A 25,332-nucleotide genomic window follows, 5' to 3' on the forward strand; every position below is an offset into this window, starting at 1 on the left:
TGAAAAATAGGCACATCTTTTGAAACCTCATAAAAAGAAAAAGAAAAGGAAAACGTTTATGATATGTTGGTCTTGACTCACTGTAAGGCACGGAACTGACTATGATTTGATATAAATCTTCAGGCTACATCTATCCTTAATGTAATATATTGATTAAAAGCAGTACATGTGTAAAGACCAAGAAAATTAAATAGGAAATGTTGCAATTAATAAATTATGTTTATTAAACAAGACGTGATTAATAACAGATTTCAAGTGATAATTATATTATCAAAATAAAATAAGCCTAAAATAAAATAATAGAAATAGAATAACAATAATAATGAGTCCTATTGGAATAAATAAATAATTGTATTGTTAATGTGTAATTAAACTAAAATGTGGGGTTTGATGTTAATTGATAAATGATAGAAATAAAATAAGATGGGGTTCTACTACAATTAATGATAGTTGGGGGCTTTAAATAAAATGAAATCATATCTTGCCACATGTCACCACCGGATTGGTTAGGAGGAGATTACACTATCCTCTCTCAACCAACCACATGGTGACACATGTCCACCTTATCCCTTTTCATTTTTCTCTTCCCCCCCCCCCCAAATCCGGATCTCCTCTCACATACCACTTATTTTCTCTTCTTCTCTTTCTTTTCCCTCCCCCACCCGACGCCCCTTCCTTCTTCCTCTTCCCCTCTCGGCCTCACACGCACAATCCTACCAGCAGCTCCTTCCTCTTCCTTTCTTCCTTTCTCTTCGATTCTTCTCTCTTCCTTCCTTCATTTCTCTTCTCATCTACCCCACGCCATGGGTGACAGCCCTAGCTGATGGAGAGCAAGTGAGAGAGATTGAGTGGAGAGAGAGGCTGGGCTGCGTGATCGGCGAGGAGATGGAGAACCAGAGATGCAGGCCGACTGAGACAGAGAGCTCGAGTTGCAGAGAGTCATGTTGCAGAAATTAGAAGAATAAAAATGGTAAAATCCCTAATCTTCCCTTGTAATTTTCGGACTACCCATTGCATGTATTGCACGAAAATCATGTTACATTGCTAGGACTTTGATTGAGTTTGATTTAGGTTAATTTTGGGGGAAAATACCGAATGGGTGTCTATGAATATGATTTCTTAAGTTTGTTTCCCTTGATTTCTTTGTGGGATTTTCGGTGATAGCAAATTTGGGTATTAACTGATTTTGGAGTTGTTTCTCCTGTTTTTGCAAGTAATGGCCGAATGGGGCTTGTGTGTGGTGTTATTGGTACTTGTTAGGTTTATGGTTGAATTTGGGAATTGGAATGGTGATGACATTACTTGTTTTGTTAGGCTATGAGTGGTTAAGTTCCTAGTTGAAATTCTAATTGGGATTATTGATTCTTTTAGGATCTTTGAGTTGATTTATTATTGTGGTTGATGCTTGTGGTTAGTTTATTGGGCTTTTGATGTTGATTTTGGATAACTCTTGTTGGCTATGGACGATTGGTTATTAATGGTGGATTTCTAATGTGTTGTGTTGATCAACCTAATATGGAGAAGAGTTGGAATCTTGTTTTGGTAGTGTTACTTTGTGTTGAATATTCTAGAATAGGTTGCTGATTTGGTATAGTATTCATTGGGTGTATTTTAGTGAAATCTGAAATTGGGAGTCGATTTTTTTGGGTATGTTCATTTAAATGCTTATTTATGTTAGGTTTGTATTTTGAGAGTTTTAAGCTTGATGATTTACTTGTAATGGCCAAATTTATGTAAATGAGGGATGGTGGATTTTTATGGAATGTTGTTAAAGTTATGGGATTCCAAGTTATGGGCTTTCTTGGAGGGTGATTTCGGAAGACTATTGGTTTGAGGATATTGTTGATTGATGTTGGTTCTTATGACTAATTGAGGGGTCGATTTTAGTTGTTGAAGATGTGAGTTTATGACTCCTTTGTGGATGCTTAGGTTTAATGAAGTTGTTGAAATTGTAGATGTATGAGGTATGTGTTGTTTGCTTAGGAGTTTTAAATGTGATAGCAAAGCATGAATCAAACCATAGAGCAAGATAGTCGTTAAGATATGAACCTATATAGGTGCGATAAAAGGGGAAAGCATTAAATGTGATGGTTAAGGTTAGAAGTTGATAAGAATTGTAAACTGACCAAATGACCCTAAGTCGATAAATTTAAATTAGTAAGGTTATAGAGATACCTAAATAGGCTCCGAATCCATTTGGTAATGTAACTAAATAATTAATGCGCCTACCCCTTGGTGCGTTAGGGGTCATACCTAGCTTCATAAGCATCCCAAACATATATGTCTATATGTAGATATAGGGACCGAAAATACTTAATTAGCTTAAATGGATAAACAACGATAAGACTTCTAGTCAATAGCAATAATAAGGTGGCTAAATATCTTTTTCACCTATCCGTGTACACATGACATTTAGGTGTATCATCGGATTAGGTTTATGCATTATATGTGTATATATATATGTACATATACATGTGTATGAGTTAAAAATATATTACTAAATTAGTAAATAAACGACAATCTGTAAAAGGGTTTGTAATATTAATGTAATACAACAATAATGAATGAGTTAAGGAAAATAGTAAACACACCGTAGTGGTAATGAACAAGATGTAATATGAACCTAACCTAAGTGTTAATTTAATAACAGTTTAGGATACCTAACTAGCTTTAGAAGCGAGTAATGCGACATTCGAGCACGCGGGTAGTTTATGTGTCGTAAGGGTATAAGTTCAATAGAGTAGTCTAACGTTACCAATATTTGCAGGATTGTGTCCGGATTGGAGACCTTAATTGGCTCTCCAATGTAGAGTTCGTGTAACTAGAATCCAAGAGAATATTCAAGTCAAGAGTCCAATGCAGCCAATGTGAGTATTCTACTCACTGAGAAGTATTATTTTCTTAAATGATGAATTGCAAAATATATATTGTTTTACAAACCTGAACCAACTGTGTATTGATTATGAATTGTTTTGGATGATTTGAGTACTTTGGAGTATATTGAAATATTGATGATGTTTTGAACTATGAATATGATTGGTGAGTTTAGAGTGAGTATAAAGATTTAAGTTATGCAAATTGTTAAAGAAATGACATGTTGAATTGATTATGTCTTGTAAAGAAAGCATGTGTTAAAGTCATGATTATGAAATTAAATGTATAGTATTTGAGCACGAGCATTGAGCATGGCACAAACAAGACCGGGGTTCAATTCCCTTAGGCATACGATACGAACAAGACCGGGGTTCAATTCCCTTAGGCATACAATACGAACAAGACCGGGGTTCAATTCCCTTAGGCATACGATAAGAATAAGACCGGGGTTCAATTCCCTTAGGCAAACGTACGACACGCATGCATAGCATTTGTTTCATGATAATTGAATTGTTTTCATGTTTTTGATATATAGTAGTTTTATGCTAGACGTATTAATATGCATAAGAATCTCAATGGAAAAGAGCTTATGTATGTTTCTATCGGATGGCCACACGTTTTATATATATGGTAGTTTTGCTAGACGTATTAGTATGCATAAGAGTCTCAATGGAAAAGAACTTATGTATATTTATATCGGATGGTTGCATGTTTTAAATGCCATTGTTTTCTAAGTCTTACTAGATCAAAGGTAATATAGTAGGTGAGGATGTATGTAGTTGTATCCAACATTGGAACTTCTACGTATAAACTCAGCTGCGTAGTATGGTTTAAATGTTTTCCATTAGTCAGTGTCTACTATATCAGCTATGGGGGTTTTCAAATAAAAGTTTATAAAATTGGTAGCTGTTATAGTGTACGCATGACTAGAAAAGAAAGGTTGGTTCTTTGCGAAAACTCAGTGAATAGTATACCTCTGAGGTCTTGGTGTATTTATTTATGCTAAGACGGTGGGCTCATAATTCCACCTATACGGATGTGGCAAACCCCCACAACCGTATAGATGTTCCTTTGGCTGCAGGTATTCCGGTCCTAGTTGAGGGTGTTGTAGATGTGCACTTGGGATATTATGACCGAAGCTCGCCGCGACGGTCGTAATTGCTGGACTACAGTTGCCCACTATTTTATAGGTTTTGTTTATGACTGGTGACGCTTGGGTCACTTGTTATTGTATAAGCCATTCATGTTGTTTAATTATTATGTTGATAAGATCTAAACATATAGATGATAAATGGCTCTGTATTGTAAATAACTTGTAATAGATGTATAAGCTATGCTTTCCGCTATTCAAGTTTATGTTTCCGCTGCATAGTTAGTTATATGTCACTCTGATTTACCAGGTGTATATATTATGGGATATATACCATATGTTGGCTTGCGACACATTGTCGTGCCACTGTGAGGACTCGTTTATGTTTGTAAAAAAAAAAAAAAAAAAAAAAAAAAAAAAAAAAAAAAAAAAAAACGGGTCGTCACAACATGCTTGTTTTTTGGTTGTAGAATTAAAGCTACATCTATTATTGTAGTTTAAACCAAACAGTGTTTAAACTACAATAATTTCACAATACTTTGCTGCTTACAAAATTTAGCATCACCTACAACAATCCTAATAGAGAAATGTTCCAAGTATAGAATCCAAAGTTGATGTTGCGCGCCGGTGTACAAATCCAAATGCATTTGGTTTTCATTGGCTTGGTAACTCATCTGCATTTTTCACAGAAAATCTTAGACCATGACCAAGTTGACCAAGTTGACCAAGTTGAAATTATAAGGGTTATCTACAAAAGGGAAAAAAAATCTCATATGATAGTTTACCTTTTCTGCAAAACCCCAAATACTTGCGACAAGTTAATTAAATCTCCTTAGCATGTATATTCGGTTTAAACATTTTGTCGAACACCCGACGAGCATCTTCAAGAACCAAAAATTGAAAACAAAAAAAAAAACCAAAAATTATCACAACAACAAGAATCAGCTATGTATATTCGGTTTAAACATTTTGTCGAACACTTGACGAGCATCTTCAAGAACCAAAAAATGAAAACAACAAAAAACAACCAAAAATTATCACAACAACAAGAATCTGTGAATGGCCGTTGAAAAAAAAAAAAAAAAAAAAAAAAAAGCACATAAAAAATCGACAGTGGCAGACCATGGAGAGAGAGAGAGAGAGAGAGAGAGAGAGAGATACCGTACAGCGAGAATACGGCGGTCGACTTCGTTTTTGATCGGTGTTGGGCAGTGCTCCGATGGGTGGTGGGCACTCCCTCGTCGGAGATCCGTGGTACGGTGCTCGTGGGCGGCGAATCCTTTAGCTGCTGGGTCCGAGTGAGAGAAAGAGAGAGAGCTAGCAAAGGGGCGGCGGTTGGTTGGAGTGGCGCCGGTGGTTTGGTCGGTGGGGGAGGGTATGGTTGAGAGGGGAGGTTTGGAGAAAAAATGGGGGGAAACTAGTATGGAAGAAAAATTTGCCGCTGAAAAATGTCTCTCTTCATGCGTTTTGAACGTTTGGTTTTTTTTTTTTTTTTTTTTTTTTAATAAAAAAGGAAAAAAAAGATGCCACGTGGGTTAAGGAGCCGGTCTCTAGCCGGACGCTTGACGGCCGTATAGACGAACTCAATAACCTTAGCATACACATATCCAAGAGCATTGATAAATGGGGGACGTTTTACCGTCCCCCAGCAGACTTTTATAATAAAAAAATTATTTTTAAATGAAAAGTGACGGGCAGGGGCGGCTGTGTTGCCCCTGCCTATCACTACTCCATATCCAAAGCACTCCACATTAATTTAACCAACTGCCACCAAAGAACACAATGATCCATCCGACACGCAACGCAGAATAAGGGACACAAACCTTAATCAAGGGAGCAAGGGGAAGCTGAACGGATGTTGGATAACAACTAGACGTGCACTTTTGACTTCCTCTCGCAAAAGCTATGTGAAGCCATATAAAGCTTCTTTTTGAATCCACGTAATGAATTAATCATTTACATGAAGAGTAAAGCAATGAGTTAAAGAAATAAAATAAATCAAGAATGACGATGTCACAGTTTAATATTTTGATACCATTTCCACACAACAAAAAAAAAAAAAAAATGGATAACTTAATGAAAAAAGAGTAATCATGCCAGTTAGTTGAAATTTGGAAGGCAATTCTATCAAGAGGAATCCTCAGTGAGCTCAATTTACTACTAAAGAATATTGAGGACAGAAATGCCCACTTCATCTTGAGAAAAAGATCAGAGATTCTATGAATGTCCATCCTCCTTTACTCCAAGTTTATTTTTGAAAGTCAAAGACAATTACCTCCAAATTTAAGAAAACAACATTTGTACAATCACAAGTTTAGTTTTGAAACCTAAGCTCTCATATGCATCACATTCACTAGAAGGAAAAAATTCTTGTGAATTAACAGATAATCATACAAATTACTTGGAACCATAGATGTCTTCAAGAGGCCAAACCTTAAGGCAGAGATGCCAGCCAGCCATGTCATAATCTTCACAATGTGCTTCATTGATCTATGATAAAGCTGAGGCCTGAAAACAACACAAAATACAATCAAAGCAAAAACATATAGTGTTGGCAACAACTCTGATGGTTAAGAGCAGATATTGCTTGACAAGAAATACCTAACACAAGTATTCAACAGATACAACTATTCCTTTTTTCTCATTTTTTTTTTTCCTTTGAGGAACTTATATATGTTAATTTGTTAAAGAAATTTTAATATACAGACAGTACCATTCTTAACTAAAACACATATATGCTCCAGAATTTAGAATAACTATCTACATAGTTAAACTTGCCGTAAACTATAGCTTACATGTATAGGAAAGTATGCATTGATGCCTGACATGAAAATATTTATTAAGCAACAAAACACTAATAAAGTCTATCACATGCTACCATCAGAAGTGATGGATCAAAGAGGTTATTTCATTATCCCAGTAAAATGTGAGAGTCATATATGGAACTCAAAGCCCTCGCGCAATTTCCCAACATCATCTGGCAGTTTCAAGCCTTCCATGTAAGTTGCTTAATCAATGCAATTGGAACATAAAGTACATAGCAATAACTCAAACACACAGCACTATAACATTTTGCAAGTTCTTCAATCATAAATTTTCAACATGTTAAGTTAGTTAAGCATGGAAAACATTCCCTTTTTTTTTCCCTCATTAAACTTCAACCTATAAAACAGGACAAACTTTTAGTCCTTAAATAAACTTTCAGCTCTTGTCATCTCCATAATTTGTGATTTGTGATTTGTGAATATTGTTTATGCCAGAAAATTAGATATACTATCAACAATAAGTATTGTGGGCATCTAATCTCTCAATTTTCTTTCAAGTTCAAAACCTCAATATGTCCTAAATGTTAGTGTAGAATAGAATTGAGAAGTCGGCAAGCCTCAGAGTTAGCAAGTTTCAAGTTCACAGCCTCAATGTTTCCTAATTGTTTGTGTGTGTGCTCAGGCATTTATTGTTTTTCTATCAGAACAAAAAGGAAAAGTTAGTATATTATTTCATCGTAATTCATTTTTGTATGCAAGAAAATCATTAACTGGGTGCTTGTTTGGTTACAGATTTGCATTGCCAGCTGACACACTATGGGTTAGTGTTTATGAAGATGACAATGAATCTTTTGAACTTTGGCGTGATGAAGTCAATCAAACAAGAGCTCATAATGTGATTACCTCATATTGGGGTTTTCTCTGCCAACACACTAATATTATTTGTTGGGTGTACATATACTTTTCCATCTAAGTATGTATCTTAAGCCAGATGATGATAAATCTACACAACCATGTCTTTTCTTCACTCACAAATGCTGAAAAATGAGACAAAAAATTCTAAAAATACAAACAACAGAATAAAATAGAATTGGATACCAATTCCCGTGTAGAGGCCAATATGGGCTTCGTCCCACCATACAGCCCCCAATCCTCCTGCATAGTACAACTCGCACACCATGGTGTAGGGGTGGGCAAAGATCTCGATGAGCGAATTGACTTTCTGTCTTTTGTTTGAGATGACAACAGTGAGGTGGTGGGAAGAGCAAGAATAGAGACTAATTGTTTCTCGTAATATGTGAAGAATCACGAATTATGTGCCCTAGATTTTTTGAATATCCTCCAAATCCTCTGTTTCTTCTGTGCTTTAGCCGGTTCTCCTACTTCTGCATCTGAAATTTAACAACCAATAAATACTGGTGAAGAAGGTGGTTACTAAAATTTTCATGAAGGATTAAGATAAAATGATGAGTCTATACCTGAATCCGGATACTGTAATTCCAACTTTGGGATGTGAGCAATCTTGGGCCAATCCTCACCCGCTTCTCTCTTGCATCTTTGCAATAAGATGGGACAGTTCTCAATTTTCAGCCTCTGCAAAGACGTTTGGCTACGCATTCCTTCTGGCAATGATGTCAAACTGGAGCATCCCTTAATTTTAAGCACTTGAAGTGATGTGCAGTTGTGGATCCACTCTGGTATAGCCATCAAGTTTTCACAATCTGAAATTAGGAGCTTTTGTAGAGTGGTCGCATGTTGAAGCCCTAATGGGAGAGACACCAGTTTCGGAAGCCGTGAAAACTTCAAAGAGAGGAGGCTCTTAAGACCTTGCCATTGCATCTCATCCTCAACATTGGCTAGCTCAAGCTCAGGACAATCATGAAGATCCAGCTGTTGAAGGGCAGCGAGATGTTGTATACCTGGGAAGAGAGAATTTAATCTATTGCAGCTCCTTATCGTTAAAGAATTGAGAGAAGTGAGCTTCTTCAACCACTCCTTTGGTAGAGTTTCTAGATCCTCCAAGGAATCGAGTTGTAGAAACTTCAATTTTGAGAGAGGAGTGGATGAAGAGGAGGCTTTTGCTGTTGACGTTTGGCTTTGCGGTGCTCCCATATTCATCATCATTGTTTGTTGCAGTGGCTTCCAGCTAGCATTACTAAGGCACAACAATTCTTCAAGATGTGGAAACGTTGGCATGGAAGTCAACATAGGGCAATTCAAGATCAATAATTGTGAGAGACAAGGAGGAAAGGAAGGGAGTAAAGGATCCTCTGTATTTTCAATGGAATTATGACCATCACTATTGACCTCCACGGAAGAATCTCTCCTCCACCACCCCTTGAGATTAGGGCAATTTTTGAGCTTGATTTCCTTGAGAGATGGGATAAAAGAATAAGAGAACTCATTGCTGTAACCACTGTCTAATATGTACTCCATAGCATCCATTCGGGAAAGAACAAGAGATTTGAGATTTGTGAGTGACAAAAGCCAACTTGGAAGCCTTGAACCCCAATTTCCTTTTACACGAAGCTCTTTCAGATTTGGGTGCGGTTGGAGGACTTCCAACAACATCTCATCATCAACAATAACGTCTGAAGCATTGACACCTCCTTCAGTACTCCACTTTAAACACAAACCATGAAGATGTTGCTTCGCTTTTAAATTTGCTTCCTTACATTCTGACGCACCATCTTTCCCATGTCTCATATTTGTAATAACTAACTCTCCCCTCAGGTTATTTAGTCCCTTTAGTTCTTTTAACCCACTGCTATGCGGAGAGCAAGGATCCTTGTGGACCACAAAGTTTGATAATGTCTGGAGATTATTGAGTAGCCCCAATTCACGTGGCATATAAGTCAACAATACACATCCATCTATCTCAAGATGCCTGAGATTGACTAATTCTTTCATGTCTCCCGGTAATTCTTCAAGATTAAAACAAAATGAGAGATTTAGTGTCTGCAAATTTTGCAATTTGGATATAAAATTGGGTAACTTCTTGAGATTCGCGTCCCCAAAAAGATCAAGACATCTTAAATGCTTCAACTCTCCAATAGAGCTTGGCAATTCTTCAAGATTGAGACAAAATGAAAGATCTAGTGTTTGCAAATTCTGCAACCTAGATATAGAATTGGGTAGCTTCTTGAGATAGTTTGAAGAAAGATCAAGATATCTTAAATGCTTCAACTTCCCAATAGAGCTTGGTAAAAGTTCATGATTTCTCTTGTGCAGGACCAACACGCGCAAGAACTTGGAACTTGAAAAAATTACTTCACAATCTAAAAAGTTGACGGAAGTGGATTGGGAAAGATGTGTGTAGAAGGAAGTAGGATTACAAAGAAATGTTCGTATGCCACTTGCTTTACATAATGAAATTGTAATTGATGAAGCATCGATATTGTAGTAATCAACAACTGAAACATGACGAGTTTTCTCATGAAGGTTTCTATTCTTATCATCTATTGTGGTGATCAATGATCCTGCCACTGATATGGCAAGATCATGCATCAGGTCATGCATTTTGCATCTAACTATGTCACCAAAATCATCCGTTTCAGCTTCTTGAAAGAATGATCTCCATAGTAAATCCTTAAAATACTCATTACCAACCTCTTCAAAGCTTCGGTTTTGATCATCGCATGACTTGACAAACCCTTGTGCCATCCAGAGTTGAATCAGTCTTGATTTATATAACCAGTGATCTTTTGGAAACAAACTGCAATAAACAAAGCAGTGCTTCAAATGTAAATGAAGATGATCATAACTCAACTTCAGAGTTGGTAAGATGTCTTTTTCATTTTGATCTATTTTTGAGAGTTCATTTTCCTTAAAAGACGACCACTCTGCTTCTGAATTTTTGAAGCGTAGTAAACTTCCAATTGTCCTTATTGCCAGTGGGACACCAAAGCACTTTTTTAGTATCTCCCTCCCAACCGCTGCGATGCTTGAAGTCTCCTCCGGCTCTTTTCCTTTCTCAAATGCCAGTTGCTTCAATAAACACCATGACTCGTCTTCCTTTAGACCCCTTAAGGAATATGATTGAACTGTCCCGCTAATCCTTGCAACCTTTTCACTGCGTGTAGTCACTAATATTCTACTGCCGCTTACACCACCCATCAGCACTTCTTTCAATTCAGACCATTTTTCAAGATCCTCATTCCACACATCATCCAACACGAGCAGGTATTTCTTTCCATCGATTTCTTTTTTAAGTTTACCTACCAATGTATTCATTCGAGCGGGTTCTGGTTTCTTCGTTGTTGCAGCTTCTAAGATATTTTCAACAATATTTTGAACGTGGAAGGGATCAGAGACACACACCCACATTTGGAGCTGAAAATGGTTTTGGATTTGGTCATCGTTGAAAATGAGTTGAGCGAGTGTAGTCTTTCCCAATCCACCGATGGCAACAATTGGAAGGATTGAAACATTGTCTTCAACGTTGGAGTCCAGCAGACGGTGGATAACAGCCTTCTTATCATCGTCTCGACCAATAACTGCTTCCGCACGTACAAAAGAATGAGTGTTACCCCTGTTTCCCCCGACACGTGTCTCCACATCGCGTACCTTCAAGTGGAATCTGTCCCCCTCGGCGTAGATGGAATCTAACCTCTCTCTCATGGCCTTAATCTTAGGGGCCATTTTAAGACGATAGAGAAGCTGGTTTGATTTGGAAAAGAAAATGCGTACCTGTTTGGCCTTGTTATCACGAGTCAGTATTTCCCTATGTAGAGCTTCAGTGGAAACAGCATCCAGCAAGTCATCCGCATCGTACATGGCATCTTCTAGCTTTTTGAGCCAATCTGTGACTGCATGGTTCCCAGCAGCCTGTTTCTCCTCCGCATCTAGAAGCACAGCTTTGATTGTTGAAACGGTGTTCCTCAGGCGTTGAAGCTCATCTTCGAGTCCCCATAGCAATGCGATCTTATTGGCAGCCAGTGAGCCCAAAGTCTCAATGATTTGCTCGGCAGGGACGAGGAGAAGTTGTTCGGCCATAGATACTGATGGTGAGTGAAGGAATACTCAAAACTGAAGCGCTCTTGAGGGATCGTATAGGTGAAAGGATTGATAGAATAAAGAAGTATTTTGAGTAACCGAGAAATATTAGAAAGGAGTGGAACGCAATTATTGTGTGGAACATGTTACCCCACCTACTTTAACACTGATATGACAACGCATGACAAAAATGTTTGGAGCAATAATTATTTGTTTATTTATGGGAATGAGTTTTTAGTAAAAGAGAGAGACACTCGCAAAAATATGAGAAAACGTGTAATTACTAATTACTGACTCAATTGTTTTTTTACAAGATATTTTATATTGCCTTGATGATTTATCGGTAAAAACAAAAACAACAAACCAGATATATCGGAAATAGAAACAGGTGCATTCCTTCCCAAAAAAAAAAAAAAAAAAACACGTGCAATGAATTTTACACCATATTACCCAAAAATAAAATAAAAAACAGATATATCGGAAATTGAAATAGGTCCACTGTTTACATTTTTATTTCATGTATATTATATTTTGTATTTTTAAATGATCTATCGCGGTTTTATTGAATGCTTTAAAAATAAAATTTTACAACCTATCCAGATTGGAGGATTTTCTTTTTCTCAAAATGACGCGCTCTTTCTTTTGAAGTAGTAGTTGAAGGGTACAAATCGTAGAGAATGAAGATAAATATAATTTTTTTTTTCTCTATTTATCTATGACTTTTGAGTTTTTATATAAATGGTACTGAAAAATTGAGGGTTTTTTTTTTTTTTTTTTTTAACTTGTTTTTTGTTTTTAGTTTGAATGAATGTTTTGATGTAATATAAAATTAAAAACAATTTTAAAAAAATTTATGTTTTGAGTTATTTGTTAACTTTTTTGGTTTTGTGATGTTTTTTTTTTTTTTTTTTTTTTTTTTTTTTTTTTTTGTCTATTTTAAGAAATCTTAAATATAATATTTTCTAGTCTTTTTAAGGATTCAATAATTTTAGGACAGTTTTTCTACTTTAATACTTTATGACATGCTACTCAAAGAGACTCTCTATATCAGGCAATCTTTTATTTGTTAGCTGGGTGTTGGATATTGGAATCAACATTATTGATTCTCCTCGTCTTCCTAAGACTTTTGTTTTTTTTTTTTTCCTTTTTTTTTTTCTTTTTTTTTCTTTTCTTTACAACTTTTCTCCTTTTAATTCTTTTTTTTTTTTTAAAAAAAAAACAAAATATTTTGAGTTAATGGATGATTTAAAATTACTTTCTCATTTCTTAAAAATAAAGATTCGCTCCTTCAGTTTTTTGCGAATTTCAAAATAGTCATTCCTTATTTTTTCCGTTCAGTTTCTCAACGTCTATTAGGGTGAGTCACTCTTTATTCACATAGGCATTGATACATTAGCTAAAACAACACTATTTATGGTTTTTTTTTTTTTTTTGGGCCTAAATCACCTTAAATTAGTACTTTTTTTTTTTTATTAAAAATCTTCTTTTTTAAAAAAAAAAAGAAAAAAGAAAAAAGAAAAAAAGAAACCCATTGCCGATCAACACGGCTGAAGGTGAAGGTGAAACAGAGTTGGACGAGGGACAAGGTTGAGTTGAAGAAGTTGTTTGTTTGTTTGTTTGTTTTTTTTTTTTTTTTTTTTTTTTTTTTTTTAATTTTTTTTTTTATTCCATTTGATATGAAGAATAATTGATTTGTAAAAAGGAAAATGAAGCAAAAAGAACTATTGGGGATATTATCTTTCCTAAACTCAACTGGGCTCACAATCGAGTTGTGGGCCCAACTAGTCGGACCGACCCGACTAGGTTAGTTCGGTCCATATACAATCGAGTATTCGTTACAGTATCACATGACAAAAGTACCTCGAACTCCAAGAACCTCAGAGTAAAAGCATCTCGAGCTTAAAAATCCTCAGGATGTAAAACATCTCAAGACGTCCACACCTCAGTGGAAAATCATCTCGGGATAACCTTCCCTTGGACATACTGTCAGAGCATGTTAGACCGACTCGAATACATCTCCTCGAACTCTACAGGAAGATCTTGCAAGGCATCCAGGGAACTATGTTCATTTCACATATTAATTTCTCTATCCAGGATTCTCCATTTCATCAAGAGACTCCTATCCCAATTATCTCGGGATAGACCCTTATACCATAAATAAGGGGATAAAGCACCTATTAACATAGAATCAGCTGAAGAGTTGAAGTTCTCCAACTTGGATTCTATTAAGAAAAGTCTTAAGCTCATGCAATCTAGGACTTAGATTCCTAATCTTATTGCACTTAATCACTCCAGTAATTTTAAAACTGTGTGCATATAAATAGACTACTATCTCAGGTATAAATTTACGTCACTTTGCTCTAAATACTTTCAAAATTGTTGATTAAAACTGACTTGGGTATCAGAGTGGGTGAAGTCGGCACCCCTGACAAACTGTTGTACGTCACACTAAACCGGAAACTGTACTAACAAGAACAATAAACAATTTGCTGAAAAGAGCAGATTGATGGTAAGTGTGGTGTTTGAGAAAATGACGTAGAGAGGAAACAGAAACCACTTTCTTGTTTATAAATTAATGAGCTTTGATCTCAATGGTCCCTAACTCGCCGGATTTTAACAACAAATTTCAAAGTTTAAAAAAATGATAAAAGATCATAAGTTTTAAGTGAAGTTCTTAAACAAAAAAAAAAAGATTAAAAACTTAAAACCCATTACTTTTTTTCTTTTTTTTTCTCAACCTTACTCTTTCTAAGCTGCCAAAAAATAAAAATTGAGACCTAATTCAAGGAAAATCGGTATAGAAAAATTTGTAGATTAACTTACACGGCCATTAATTGCTCTCCCTCCCTCCCTCCCTGTGTGTGTAAATTTGTTTTCACTATTTGTTCTTGAAGTAAATTTGTTTAGATTGAAGGGAAGGGGGTATGCGTGGGGAGCTAGAGAGAGAGGGGTGGAAGAAAAATTTGAGTTACGTAAATAATTTGATGGAGTGTTGTGTTTAAAAATGAATAGGTAAAATAGAAAAATAAGTTTTTTGAATAGCTAAATTAGCTTTTGCTACTTAAGATGCTCTTAAATTTATATAACTCATTTTTAGTAATATATTAATATATATACAAGAGAAATGAATGAGCTAATGACTTGGGCGAGTAATCCAGTTGAATTTTAAACGAGTTGAGCTCGCGAGCCTTTATCGAGTTTTGTCAAGCGAGTCGAATATGTATTACTTACTAATCGAATACGTTTATACAATAACAAGCGGGTTTCTATAATATCAAGTTCAAGTTTGAGTTTGAATACGGCTAAATTGAGTGGTCAGAGTGGATATCGAACAAGTTGCCGAATAGACTGATTTATCTACTATCCTAGTTGGAGCAATTATTTAAGGGAATTGGTGTAGATGTGACATGGACACTTTAGCAAAACAGAGACACAATTTGCTCGTCGTTTTGAAAACTTTCGAAAGTGCAAAATTATGATAACATGTGACACAATAGCTCTTTTAAAAAACATAAACCCTACTAACTCTTGATATAACAACACATTGACCCATTACACATAATTACTGACTTTGACCGTGCATGCAACTAGCTGTTTACATTGAGAGTTGATGATTTATTACATTTATGATACGTTTATGACCGGTTAACTCATTTATGACATATTTACGACGGGTTAATAACATATTTTTTTATCAAATTAGTTAACCAGGATAACACGATAACCAAAATTGCCAAATCTAAACTATAAAGGCTCTTAATTTTTTGCTTTTGCCAAAGCTGATATATTTTACATCAGGACTTGGCACATAAAAGAGATTTTTAATCTCTATTGATTGCACTGAATTATCTTTTAGATGGATAAAGCCATTAATTATTGGAAATAAGTGTCACGAAAATCAAAATCAAAAGCTGGCCTAAATGGCTAAATCATTGGCATCCACTTCGATTATAAAGAACAATGACAGGTCAACAAAAGAACAAAGTGAAGAAAAGAAGAAAAGGCTGAAAGATGTGAGTGCCGACAAGCATCAAAGTGGCCAAACAGCTGGCGCACCACTTGTTAGGGTGATGTGAGCAACAGTTTTAGTGTTTTACCACAAACTATGGAGTATGGGGCCTATGGGCCCACCTTACTTGAACCCCAAATTGGATTTAATTCAAACAAACTTCTCTATCTTTCGGCCAACAACAACGGCACCGTTTTGTAATCATTTTTTCACCATTTTTTTTTAATTTTTAATTTTTTAAAAAAATTAAATTTTAAATATAATAACTTTTTTCACTTTTTATATTACATTAATCATTTTTTATTACTATTTAAATTAAAAAAAAAATTCTTTTTTACTTTTTCATTAAAAAAAATTTAAAACTTTTTTCTACTTTATATCACATCAATCAATTCTTCTTACTATTCAAATAAAAATTTCACAACATAGCTATTTACCAAACGATGCAACAACGTGATGTAACTGGGCAACACCGTGTGATTTGTTAGAGAATATATTGATACTGTATATTACAGTACTCTCTATATAGATGTTAGAGAATATATCGATACCGTATATTACGGTACTCTCCATATATTGGAGGATTGATTTAATCCTCATTAATTGTAATTGATTATAATCAAATCAGATTTGAATACATTCAATTTTGATTTGATTATATTCTCTCTACATACCATTTTGTATTCTCTGTATATCCTTATAAATAGAGATTATTTGTATTGTAAATTAATCAAGTAATAAGAATAGCAATGTAGTCCTTTAGGCTTTACCCTATAAATATAGGTCATAGGCCGCCACATAAAATCTCTTCTCTCTCTTATTTTATTATTTCGCGTTTTATTTCTTTTAGGTTTTAGATTTCTTTCATGATTAACGCCTTAATAGAAACAATAGTTTTCAGAACTCACCCTTAAGGGCAATGGCATTTTTAAGGGGGATGGGAGGGAGGAATTTGTGATAATAGGTTACTAAGGGATATTGCATGCACTGTTTATCTATTTAAAGTAATTGTTGTTTTAATTATTTAATTTAGGTGTGACACTACAGTGCACATGTTTTAGTAGAGTCTTTGTCGAAGTTTATCTCCAAGTAAGAGTACGAGTCTATCTTCAATTTTCAAGTTTGAGTCCTATCGTTCACCTATTTAAAGGGTGATCCTTGAATAAAGGGCATGGAAAATGATAAAGTTATTCCAAACTTAGTGTTTGACAAAGAAATCTAGGATCCTCCAATTTTCTACCGCTAATTTTGTCAAATTAGAGAAATAGGTCGAAACAAGGAGTTAAATCCAGATTCTTTCCTGATTAAGAGGCGAATCACACATTCAATTATGCATTCACAGAATAGACTGCTTAGAACAAGTTTTATGAGTATCAGTACAAGGTGTTTTGATTTTTGTTCAAAAGAAATCCAATGACTTATTTATTTTTTTGTATGGATGACGTGACACTTGATGACGTAGCATTTATATTACGTTGTTAATGTGAATGATGGCGTGTGAAATGAGACACGTGGCAAATCGCATACCGTTAACTTTCACAGTATGGACCTATTTGAAATCTTGACAAAATTTGAGGATCTTATTCTTGAAATTGAAAATTAGATGAAAACCTAAAGACTAAATCTAAATTAGATGAAAACCTAAGGGTTAAATATGATTTTTTTTCTCCTATTTAAAGATTTGTTTTTATAAATTAAGATTAGGTTAGTTTTATTTTCATTATTTTTAAAAATTAAGTTTATAAATAGTTGGGTGTTATCTATTTCATTTAATTGTTAGTGTTTATTTAGAAACACTAGAATATTAATAAAATCATTGAGTTAATTTATCATAAGTTAAGGCTCCTCAAACTACAATCCAATTTGAGAATCATGGTCGATCGAAAACAAATTTATAACCCAATTTGAAAATCGTGGAAATCATAATCATGCTATTCCCAATAACACTAAGACCATGATATGAAGAACATACTATATCATTCTAACTACAAATATATATATATATAATTGGAAGAGTTATAATAATATATAATAGACTAGATCTTTAAATGGGGATCATGGTCTTGTAAAATGAGTTTATTACTTCAAAGCATCGTCGTCTTGGCTCTTGGTGTTGGGCTTGGGGTGGGTTTCCTCAACGTGCTTGGCCATCAAAAAGCCACAATCACTTAACTTTCTGAGAGAAATAAACCCCACACAAACTCCCCATAATGAGTGAGAAAGGTGCTCCTTATGTTGCCGATCACACACAAAGAGTCAAGAAATTAAATTTGCAAAATTTTGTATAAATAATTTTATTGAGGAGGAGAGAAACTTATAAAGAGCTAGGAATTTGAGTTGTATGAGGATCAGAGAAAAATAGGGTTTTATAAGTTAGGTGAGTTGTTAAGATATTGTAGTGCCCAAGGCTTTGTGGATGAGCTAGCTGAAAAAAAATTAAATTGCATTTAGCCATTTTGAGTGGCACGTGGCTAAATGTCTCATGGCTAAATAGCCGCATATAGTAATAGGCGGATGCACTACGTGTAACCCACGTAGCTAAATGCATGTGGCTAACAGTTAGCCACGTGTATGACCCCCACACACGTGACTAACTGCAAGTAGCTAATAGCAATATTTTTTGTAGTGATAAGTTAGGTGAGTTGTTGAGGTATTGTAGTGCCCAAGACTTTGTGGATGATCTAGCTTCGGTATTTGTTTTGGTCACCCCTTTTACAAGACTCAACATGCCCTGCTTAAGTAATTTAGAGTATGTTTAGGTGAGCAATTTTTTTGTATTATATTTTTTTTTTGTTTTTTTATTATATTTAAAATTGTTAATATCAACAAAATGTGTTTTTTGAAATTATGTTTGAATGATTTTGAAAACTTTAGACAAAATTGAAAAAAGTTAGATAAAAATTGAGTAAAATTCAAAATTAACAAAACAACCCAAACATGTATTTGAAAAATAATAAAATATAATTAAAAAAAAAAAATGTTACCCAAACATGCCCTTGACAACTTGGAATTTTTAAATCAATAAATGAAGAACAATCAAATAAATATAGGGTCTTCATAGTACCATTCTTAGTAGTTTGATCAAATTTTACTAGCCAAAATAGCTAAAATTTATTTTTCTCTATTTTAGTCATCTACTTTAAAGCACTCCCACCAGTCTCATTATAAATAATCGGGTATCAAATTATTTTTCTCTATTTTAGCCATCCACTTTTAAAATCTTGACAAAACTTGAGGATCTTATTCTTGAAATTTAAAACCTAAAGACTAAATCTTATAAAGCACACAAAAAACTCATAGCTTTTTAATATGGGATAAAGAGTAATTGAAAAAAATTTAATAATAAAATAATGTTAAAGAAATCACTTCTACTTTCTTAGGATTATGGTATAATTTTTTGTTTCTTTGGTGCTTCAAAAGTTTAGGAAAAAAAAAAAATTATGTTTCAAAAAGTTTCTTTCAGGAGTTTTTTTTTTTTTTTTTCCTACATTTAATAAATGAAATGTGTTTTAAAAAAGTTGCTTTTAGTGCTGTAACAAAATATAAGAAAAGATAGAATAAGCTCTCAAAGTCAAAAAAGAAGAAGAAGCATAATTGGACATGATTAAGAAAAAATATATTATAATTTACTAAAAATCTGCCCTGGTTCTTTGCTTGGTGGGTTGGTTTAAAAAGTAAAAAAGGCAATCATAAGAAAGCGTATTCAACTTTGAGGAGTGATTCACGGGGATATTTTCCGTCCTCCAACAGGTACTTTTTAATAAAAAAATAATTTTAATAAAAAAATAATTGTTATGTGACATTAGAGATTATTTTTTATTATTATTAAAAATCACTTTTTAATGAAAAAGTGACGGGTGGGGGACATTGTTATGATTTCCGTTCCCTACAAATCATTTTCCTTCAACTTTAGTGTGCATGCCGAAAGGCAAAAGGGATCAAAGAGTGTCTTGTCCAAACACCAAATATGACCCTAATGTTCAATCATAATTACCTTCGTTTGGTACCATTATTAATCACCTTTTATCAATGAGTTATTAGCTTCATTCAACGGTTACAGATATAAACCCCACACAAACTCCACACCATGAGTGAGAAGGTGCTCCATAATACCCATGTTGCCGATCGATCACACACAAAAAGTCAAGAAAAGTTACAAAAATTTGTATAAATAATTGTATAGAGGAAGAGAGAAACTTATAAAGAGCTAGGGATTTGAGTTGTATAAAGTTTGGAGGAATTTAAGTTGTATCACCACCACCCTCACTATTTTAACTATCCACTATTACAATTCTATTTAAATTATATTTTACAAAATGCAGACGGTGTGTGATGCATGAGAGAGAATACAAAAAAAAAGAAGACAGAGAAAGTTTTAATCATTTTTTATAGATTTGTTGAGTAAACAGTGCTCACTATTGTTGGTGAGTACTGTTCACTTACCAATTTTTTTTTTTTTTTATCAAATTGGTGAAGCAGTTAGAGAGTCATTTTGAATAATTTCACCAAATTGACTCACAAAAATAAATAAAAAATTATTTTGGTGAGACTACTAGAAATACTCTAAAATAGTCATTCAGCACCAGTCATGGCCTTCTAATATCAGCATGCGTGTCCGTTATAAAGTGATTGGGGATGTAATTAAAATTTGGTTAAATATTTTTTTGCACGTGTGGATAACACTAAAAACAAATGGCTACTTCGATTTTAAAAAGTATCATAAGTGGTACTCATTAATGAACGTAAAATAATAATAAAAATTACAATTTAGCCCCTCAAACTACCAGTCATTTTATGGATAGCCTCTCGAACTACCAATGCTTGAACTCTGACCCCCCAAACTACCAAAACGTTTGAAAAATGCAAATTTTGGCAACATATGCCCATGACATCCCCGCCACGTGTCATTTTCCTATTAAAAAATAATAAAAATTAAATTAAAAAAAAATAAAGAAGTACATATATATATATATAAAGAATAGAAAATGGGTGTTTGAGGGTGGCTTCGGTGGCCTGCGAGCCATCCCCAGAGGTGGTCAGTGCCACCCCCTGACCCGTAGGGGTGGCCGTGCAGGGTTAGCTTTCGGGCCACCTCGAAATGGATTTCAGGGTGGCTGGCCACGTGTCACTCCTAACCCCTGGGGGTGGCTCGAAGAAATGGATTTCAGGGTGGCCCAAATACCACCCCCAGGCCCTGTTGGTGGCCACGTGGCCACCCCAGAGGTGGCGCTGGCTACCTTTGGGGGTGGCTCGCCATCGGCAGCCACCCCTCTAAAATGAAATTTTAGTTTTTAAATTTTTTATTTGAAGTTTTTTATTTTTTATTATTTTTTTTAATTTTGAAGTTTTTTTTTTATTTTTTTAATTGGAGAGTGACACGTGGTAGGAGTATTGTGGGTATATTTCGCCAGAATCCAAGCGTTGGTAATTCGGAGGACTATCCTTAAAACGACTGGTAGTTTGGGAGGTTAAATTGTAATTTTTCCTAAAATAATTATGAGATAAAAATGTGGTAGGGAAAAATATAATTTAACCCTCCAAACTACCACCATTTCTCCGAATGGCCATCCAAACTATCAATGTTTGCACTCTTGCCCCTCAAACTACCAAAACTTTAGAAAAATGCAACTTTTGGCGAAATATCCCCATAATACCCCTGTCACGTGTTATTTTTCAATTAAAAAATTAGAAAAAATTAGAAAAATTAAAAAGGGGTGAGTTTGAGCTAGGCCGAGATCAACAAGCTGATAATTGCAAATCGGAACTCGCCAAGCCGGACTATAAAATCGGTTATCACAGCATTTTAAATGGACGGTGACCGGAGGGGTGTCGCGAAGATTGAGTCGTGGTTAGGAAATAATGCCACCCAAACACCTATCTTTTTTAAAAAGTAAAAAAAAAAAAATTAGTTTATTTTTTTGATTTTTTTTAATTTTATTATTTTTTAATTTAAAAATAACACGTGACAGAGGTATTATAAGGATATTTCGACAAAAAGAATATTTTTCAAAAGTTTTGATAGTTTGAGGGGCTAAATTCTATTTTTTCCAATGTGGTAAGTATATATATATATATATTTTGCATGGATTACAAGTAAGATATATTTTGCATATTAATTTACCGCGTCAAGGTTTGTTTGTTTGTTTGTTTGTTTGTTTTTTTTAAGTCTTAAACAAATTATTCAATTAAAATATCAAACATCATTTTAGGAATATAGGACCATATTTTATTTTCTTCATAAGAATTAAAATATCAAACATCATTTTAGTCAATTGAACATCGAAGAAAGAAACAAAAAAATTGCCCCGTAAAGGAGACAATGAGATGCTTTGACTCGGTCTCAAACAACTCCTCTTTTGACTCAGACTACTTTGTGGCTTTGTGCATTATCCTCAGTAGCTCAATCAACTCAAAATCATCAACAAACTGGATCTCCATCGGATAATCCAAGAACACCATCATCTGTAGAGACTCCTCCATTTTAAATCTACTTTTTAATTCTCAATTGAGCTTATTATAATTCTAATTGAATCCCATCGTTTAATTGAAGAAAAAAGCCCAATTTAGCTTAATTTTATGTGAGTTAAACACTACATAAGCTACTCACAACCCATTAAAGTTGATCCGCAAATCAAACCCTCCAAATGCACAATATGCATGTCATCTTCATATTACACCAAAACTTAATAATATTAGCTCAGAAAATAAAGAAACACACTTAATAGTAACACAAATTCAACTATACGGGAAGAAGTGGAAATTAAGAACTTGGGTTATAACCAGTTACTGCAGCACAAGTACGTGGCTAATTATTCGGAATTGTTTTTGCTGCCTCTTCCACTTCGGGGCCTGCATCAGTTTTCTTCCTACTGGCATCACGAGGACAATACCAGTTCCGGCGAGCTTCGTGATTATGATGGCAACGTTGAACCCACGAGTTACGAGGATCCTGCACATGGTGCCCAACACAAAAGTAAGTAACGTAACAGTGTAACACTGCAATTCTTAGCGGACTCATCTTGGTGCAAAACTAGATACAAATTAAGCGAAGGGTTGATGGATATATATGTATACTTTTGAAAGGTGTGGAAGGACGAAGATGAACCTTGTTGTGGGATTTCTCAGGTGTCGTGGAGCTCAAGCCATTTCTTGATCAGGTCAGGTCTACAACAAGTTAACCTCTTCTCCAAGGGTCAACCCACTTTATTTATTTATTTATTTTTTAATTTGTTTGAACTCTTCTGGCATGAGATCTTCAAAAATTTAAATTTAATATTTGCAATAGTTTTAAATTCATGACTGAACTTGCACTACAAAAAAAATTTCATTTTGCTACTTTCATCTAGCCACGTGTACGGGCACTGTACACGTGGCTAACAGGTGGCCACATGTCACTGGCCACGTGTGAGAAGCGTGTTAGATTCGGGTGTAGCTAAATACACATTTGACCGCGTGTACAATAATACACGTGTCCACTATGCCACGTGTACTGTAATACACGTGGCAGACAGTCTGACACGTGTATTAATACACGTGGCAGACAGTCTGCCGCGTGTATTATAGTACACGTGGAAGATTGTCTGCCATGAGTACTGGAATACTCGTGGCAAACTGTCTGCCACGTGTATTACAGTACACGTGGCAAGTCTGCCATGAGTATTAAAGTACAGGTGGTAGACAGTTTGCCACGAGTATTCCAGTACTCGTGGCAAACTGTCTGCCACATGTACTGTGATACACGTGGCAAAATGTTTTTTTTTTTTTTAAACATTTTAAATTATATTTTTTATTTAATTTATATTATTTTTAATATAATTTCCCAATTATATTAATTTCTATATATTATTCTTTTTTCAAATTTTTAATTGTATTTTTATTTAATTTAATTTAATTTAAATTTATTTCTTTTATAAATACCTAATTTTATTTTTATTTAGGTTAATTATTTTTGAAATTTGTTTTGTAATTTCTTTTTTTGCTGTAATTTTGTTATTGCCGGCCTAAAATATCGCGAAATCTATTTTACCCCAAAATATCACAAAATTAAATTATACAAATCAATAATTAATAACGTATTTGTTAACTACACAAATCTTTACAAACAAAAAATAATTACATAAAATATCTACGAATCTGAAGGGCGTCTCTGCGGATCACGCGGTACCGTCACAGGTGTGTACTGGCCACCCGGCGATTGCTGTGCAAGGGACGGTGTAACAGGCGATGGTGTCTCGACAGGGGAATGCTGGCTCAGTCGTCCTCCAGAGGGCGACAACGAACCAATCGTTATCGCATTACCTGCAGATAATAAAAACAATTATAATATATAATACTATACGTAAAGTTAGACAAGTAATGAAAAGAAATTTAAAATAATTATGTCGTATACACAATATGAATCATACCTGCAGATGCACTACTAACAGACGACGTGCTACCTACGTTTGCAGGTGGAGACTGCTGAGCACCTACTGTGCCATGCGATACTCCCATAGAGGACATGAATGCCTTGACCTGTCGCATGCGCTGCTTCAAGCCGTCGTTTCTCTCTCGCTCGGCACGTAGCTCCGCCAGCAAATCCACCACCTCCCGGGCATGTTCAGCCAAAGCCTGGGACGTGCCCTCTGATGGAGTCCCCTGTGAGTGAGACCTGTACGAGAAACACGTCCCACGAACAGGAGTAACGTTCGGCCCAATTGGACGCGTGTATTATTACAGGTGTCCAATTGGACACGTGTAAAAATACACGTGTCTAGTTGGACACGTTTATTTTATACACGCGTCTAATTGGACATGTGTATTTTATATACGTGTCCAATTGGCTGCGTGGATTAATTACACGCGGCCAATTGGGTTGTTTATACCACTGGCCACGTGTCTTACGGACACGCGGCCAATTGTTAGTTTTTTTGTGGTGTTGATTATGGGTCTCGTATCGGGTTTGAAACATGTTAAGACATGAGTATAAGATTTTATATGTCAACTCTAATTAAGTAGGCCTATATAATTAAACGAGTTAAATATTTTAACCATAACCTGCTAATTTTATATTAAGTTTATATCATGTTTGTGGATCGTGTAAAAAATTACTAACCTTACACTTGAACAAGCTAATTTTTGGTGTTTAATTGCTTACCGGCCTGCACTTAATTCCTAAGTTCCTGTACACTTAATCAATTTGTTTAAAAAAGTAAAAAATCCTAGTGGTCATATGTTCATCATCATCCATGAATTGTTGATATTTGGAACCTCGCGCGTCCAAACTAGAGTTGATTATTTTGTGTGAAAAACTATGAATTAGACTCTATTTTAGATCACATATGGTCAGTTATGTTGTGTGAAATCTAGATCTAGTTTGCTAAACTTCATATTGAGATGAAATCTTTTTTTCTAACTGTTAAAATTCCTCTCTATCAAGCTGGCCACTATAAAGATCATATTGTGGATGTCACACCGCCGGCCTATATTGAAATGACGAGTAGTCTGCATAAAGACTGTATAATTTATAAAGACACTCCTGTATGGGTGCTATATAAGTTCCACATTGATTACTTACTATGCGAAACTGAACTTTATAAGTAATTCTAGGGAAGTTATAA

The 25,332-nt window shown here is 34.8% G+C and overlaps 1 protein-coding gene and 1 long non-coding RNA gene across 6 annotated transcripts in view; one reads left to right on the forward strand and one right to left on the reverse strand.

Annotated features, from left to right (window-relative positions):
• The window catches only part of LOC133878798 (disease resistance protein RGA2-like), a 92,859-nt gene extending 81,086 nt beyond the window's left edge, over positions 1 to 11,773 (reverse strand). For 2 of the 5 annotated variants that reach the window (XM_062317336.1, XM_062317335.1), the window contains exon 1: positions 8,208 to 11,773. In XM_062317336.1, the coding sequence (XP_062173320.1) occupies positions 8,208 to 11,724 (3,517 nt within the window). In that variant the 5' untranslated portion in view covers positions 11,725 to 11,773. Of the gene's footprint in view, positions 1 to 4,436; positions 4,639 to 4,749; positions 4,846 to 5,130; positions 5,426 to 6,397; positions 6,473 to 7,827; positions 8,121 to 8,207 lie in introns of those variants that run through there. The other 3 variants (XM_062317332.1, XM_062317333.1, XR_009901990.1) reach the window with 3 other exon arrangements.
• On the forward strand, positions 824 to 4,243 carry LOC133880060 (uncharacterized). The gene is made up of 3 exons (XR_009902177.1): positions 824 to 970; positions 2,768 to 2,867; positions 3,938 to 4,243. It is a non-coding gene; the product is annotated as an uncharacterized LOC133880060 (long non-coding RNA).
• Positions 11,774 to 25,332: the final 13,559 nt, after the last annotated feature.

The sequence above is a fragment of the Alnus glutinosa genome, chromosome 10 (genome assembly GCF_958979055.1).
Source record: "Alnus glutinosa chromosome 10, dhAlnGlut1.1, whole genome shotgun sequence".
In the NCBI taxonomy this organism is placed as follows: Eukaryota; Viridiplantae; Streptophyta; class Magnoliopsida; order Fagales; family Betulaceae; genus Alnus; species Alnus glutinosa.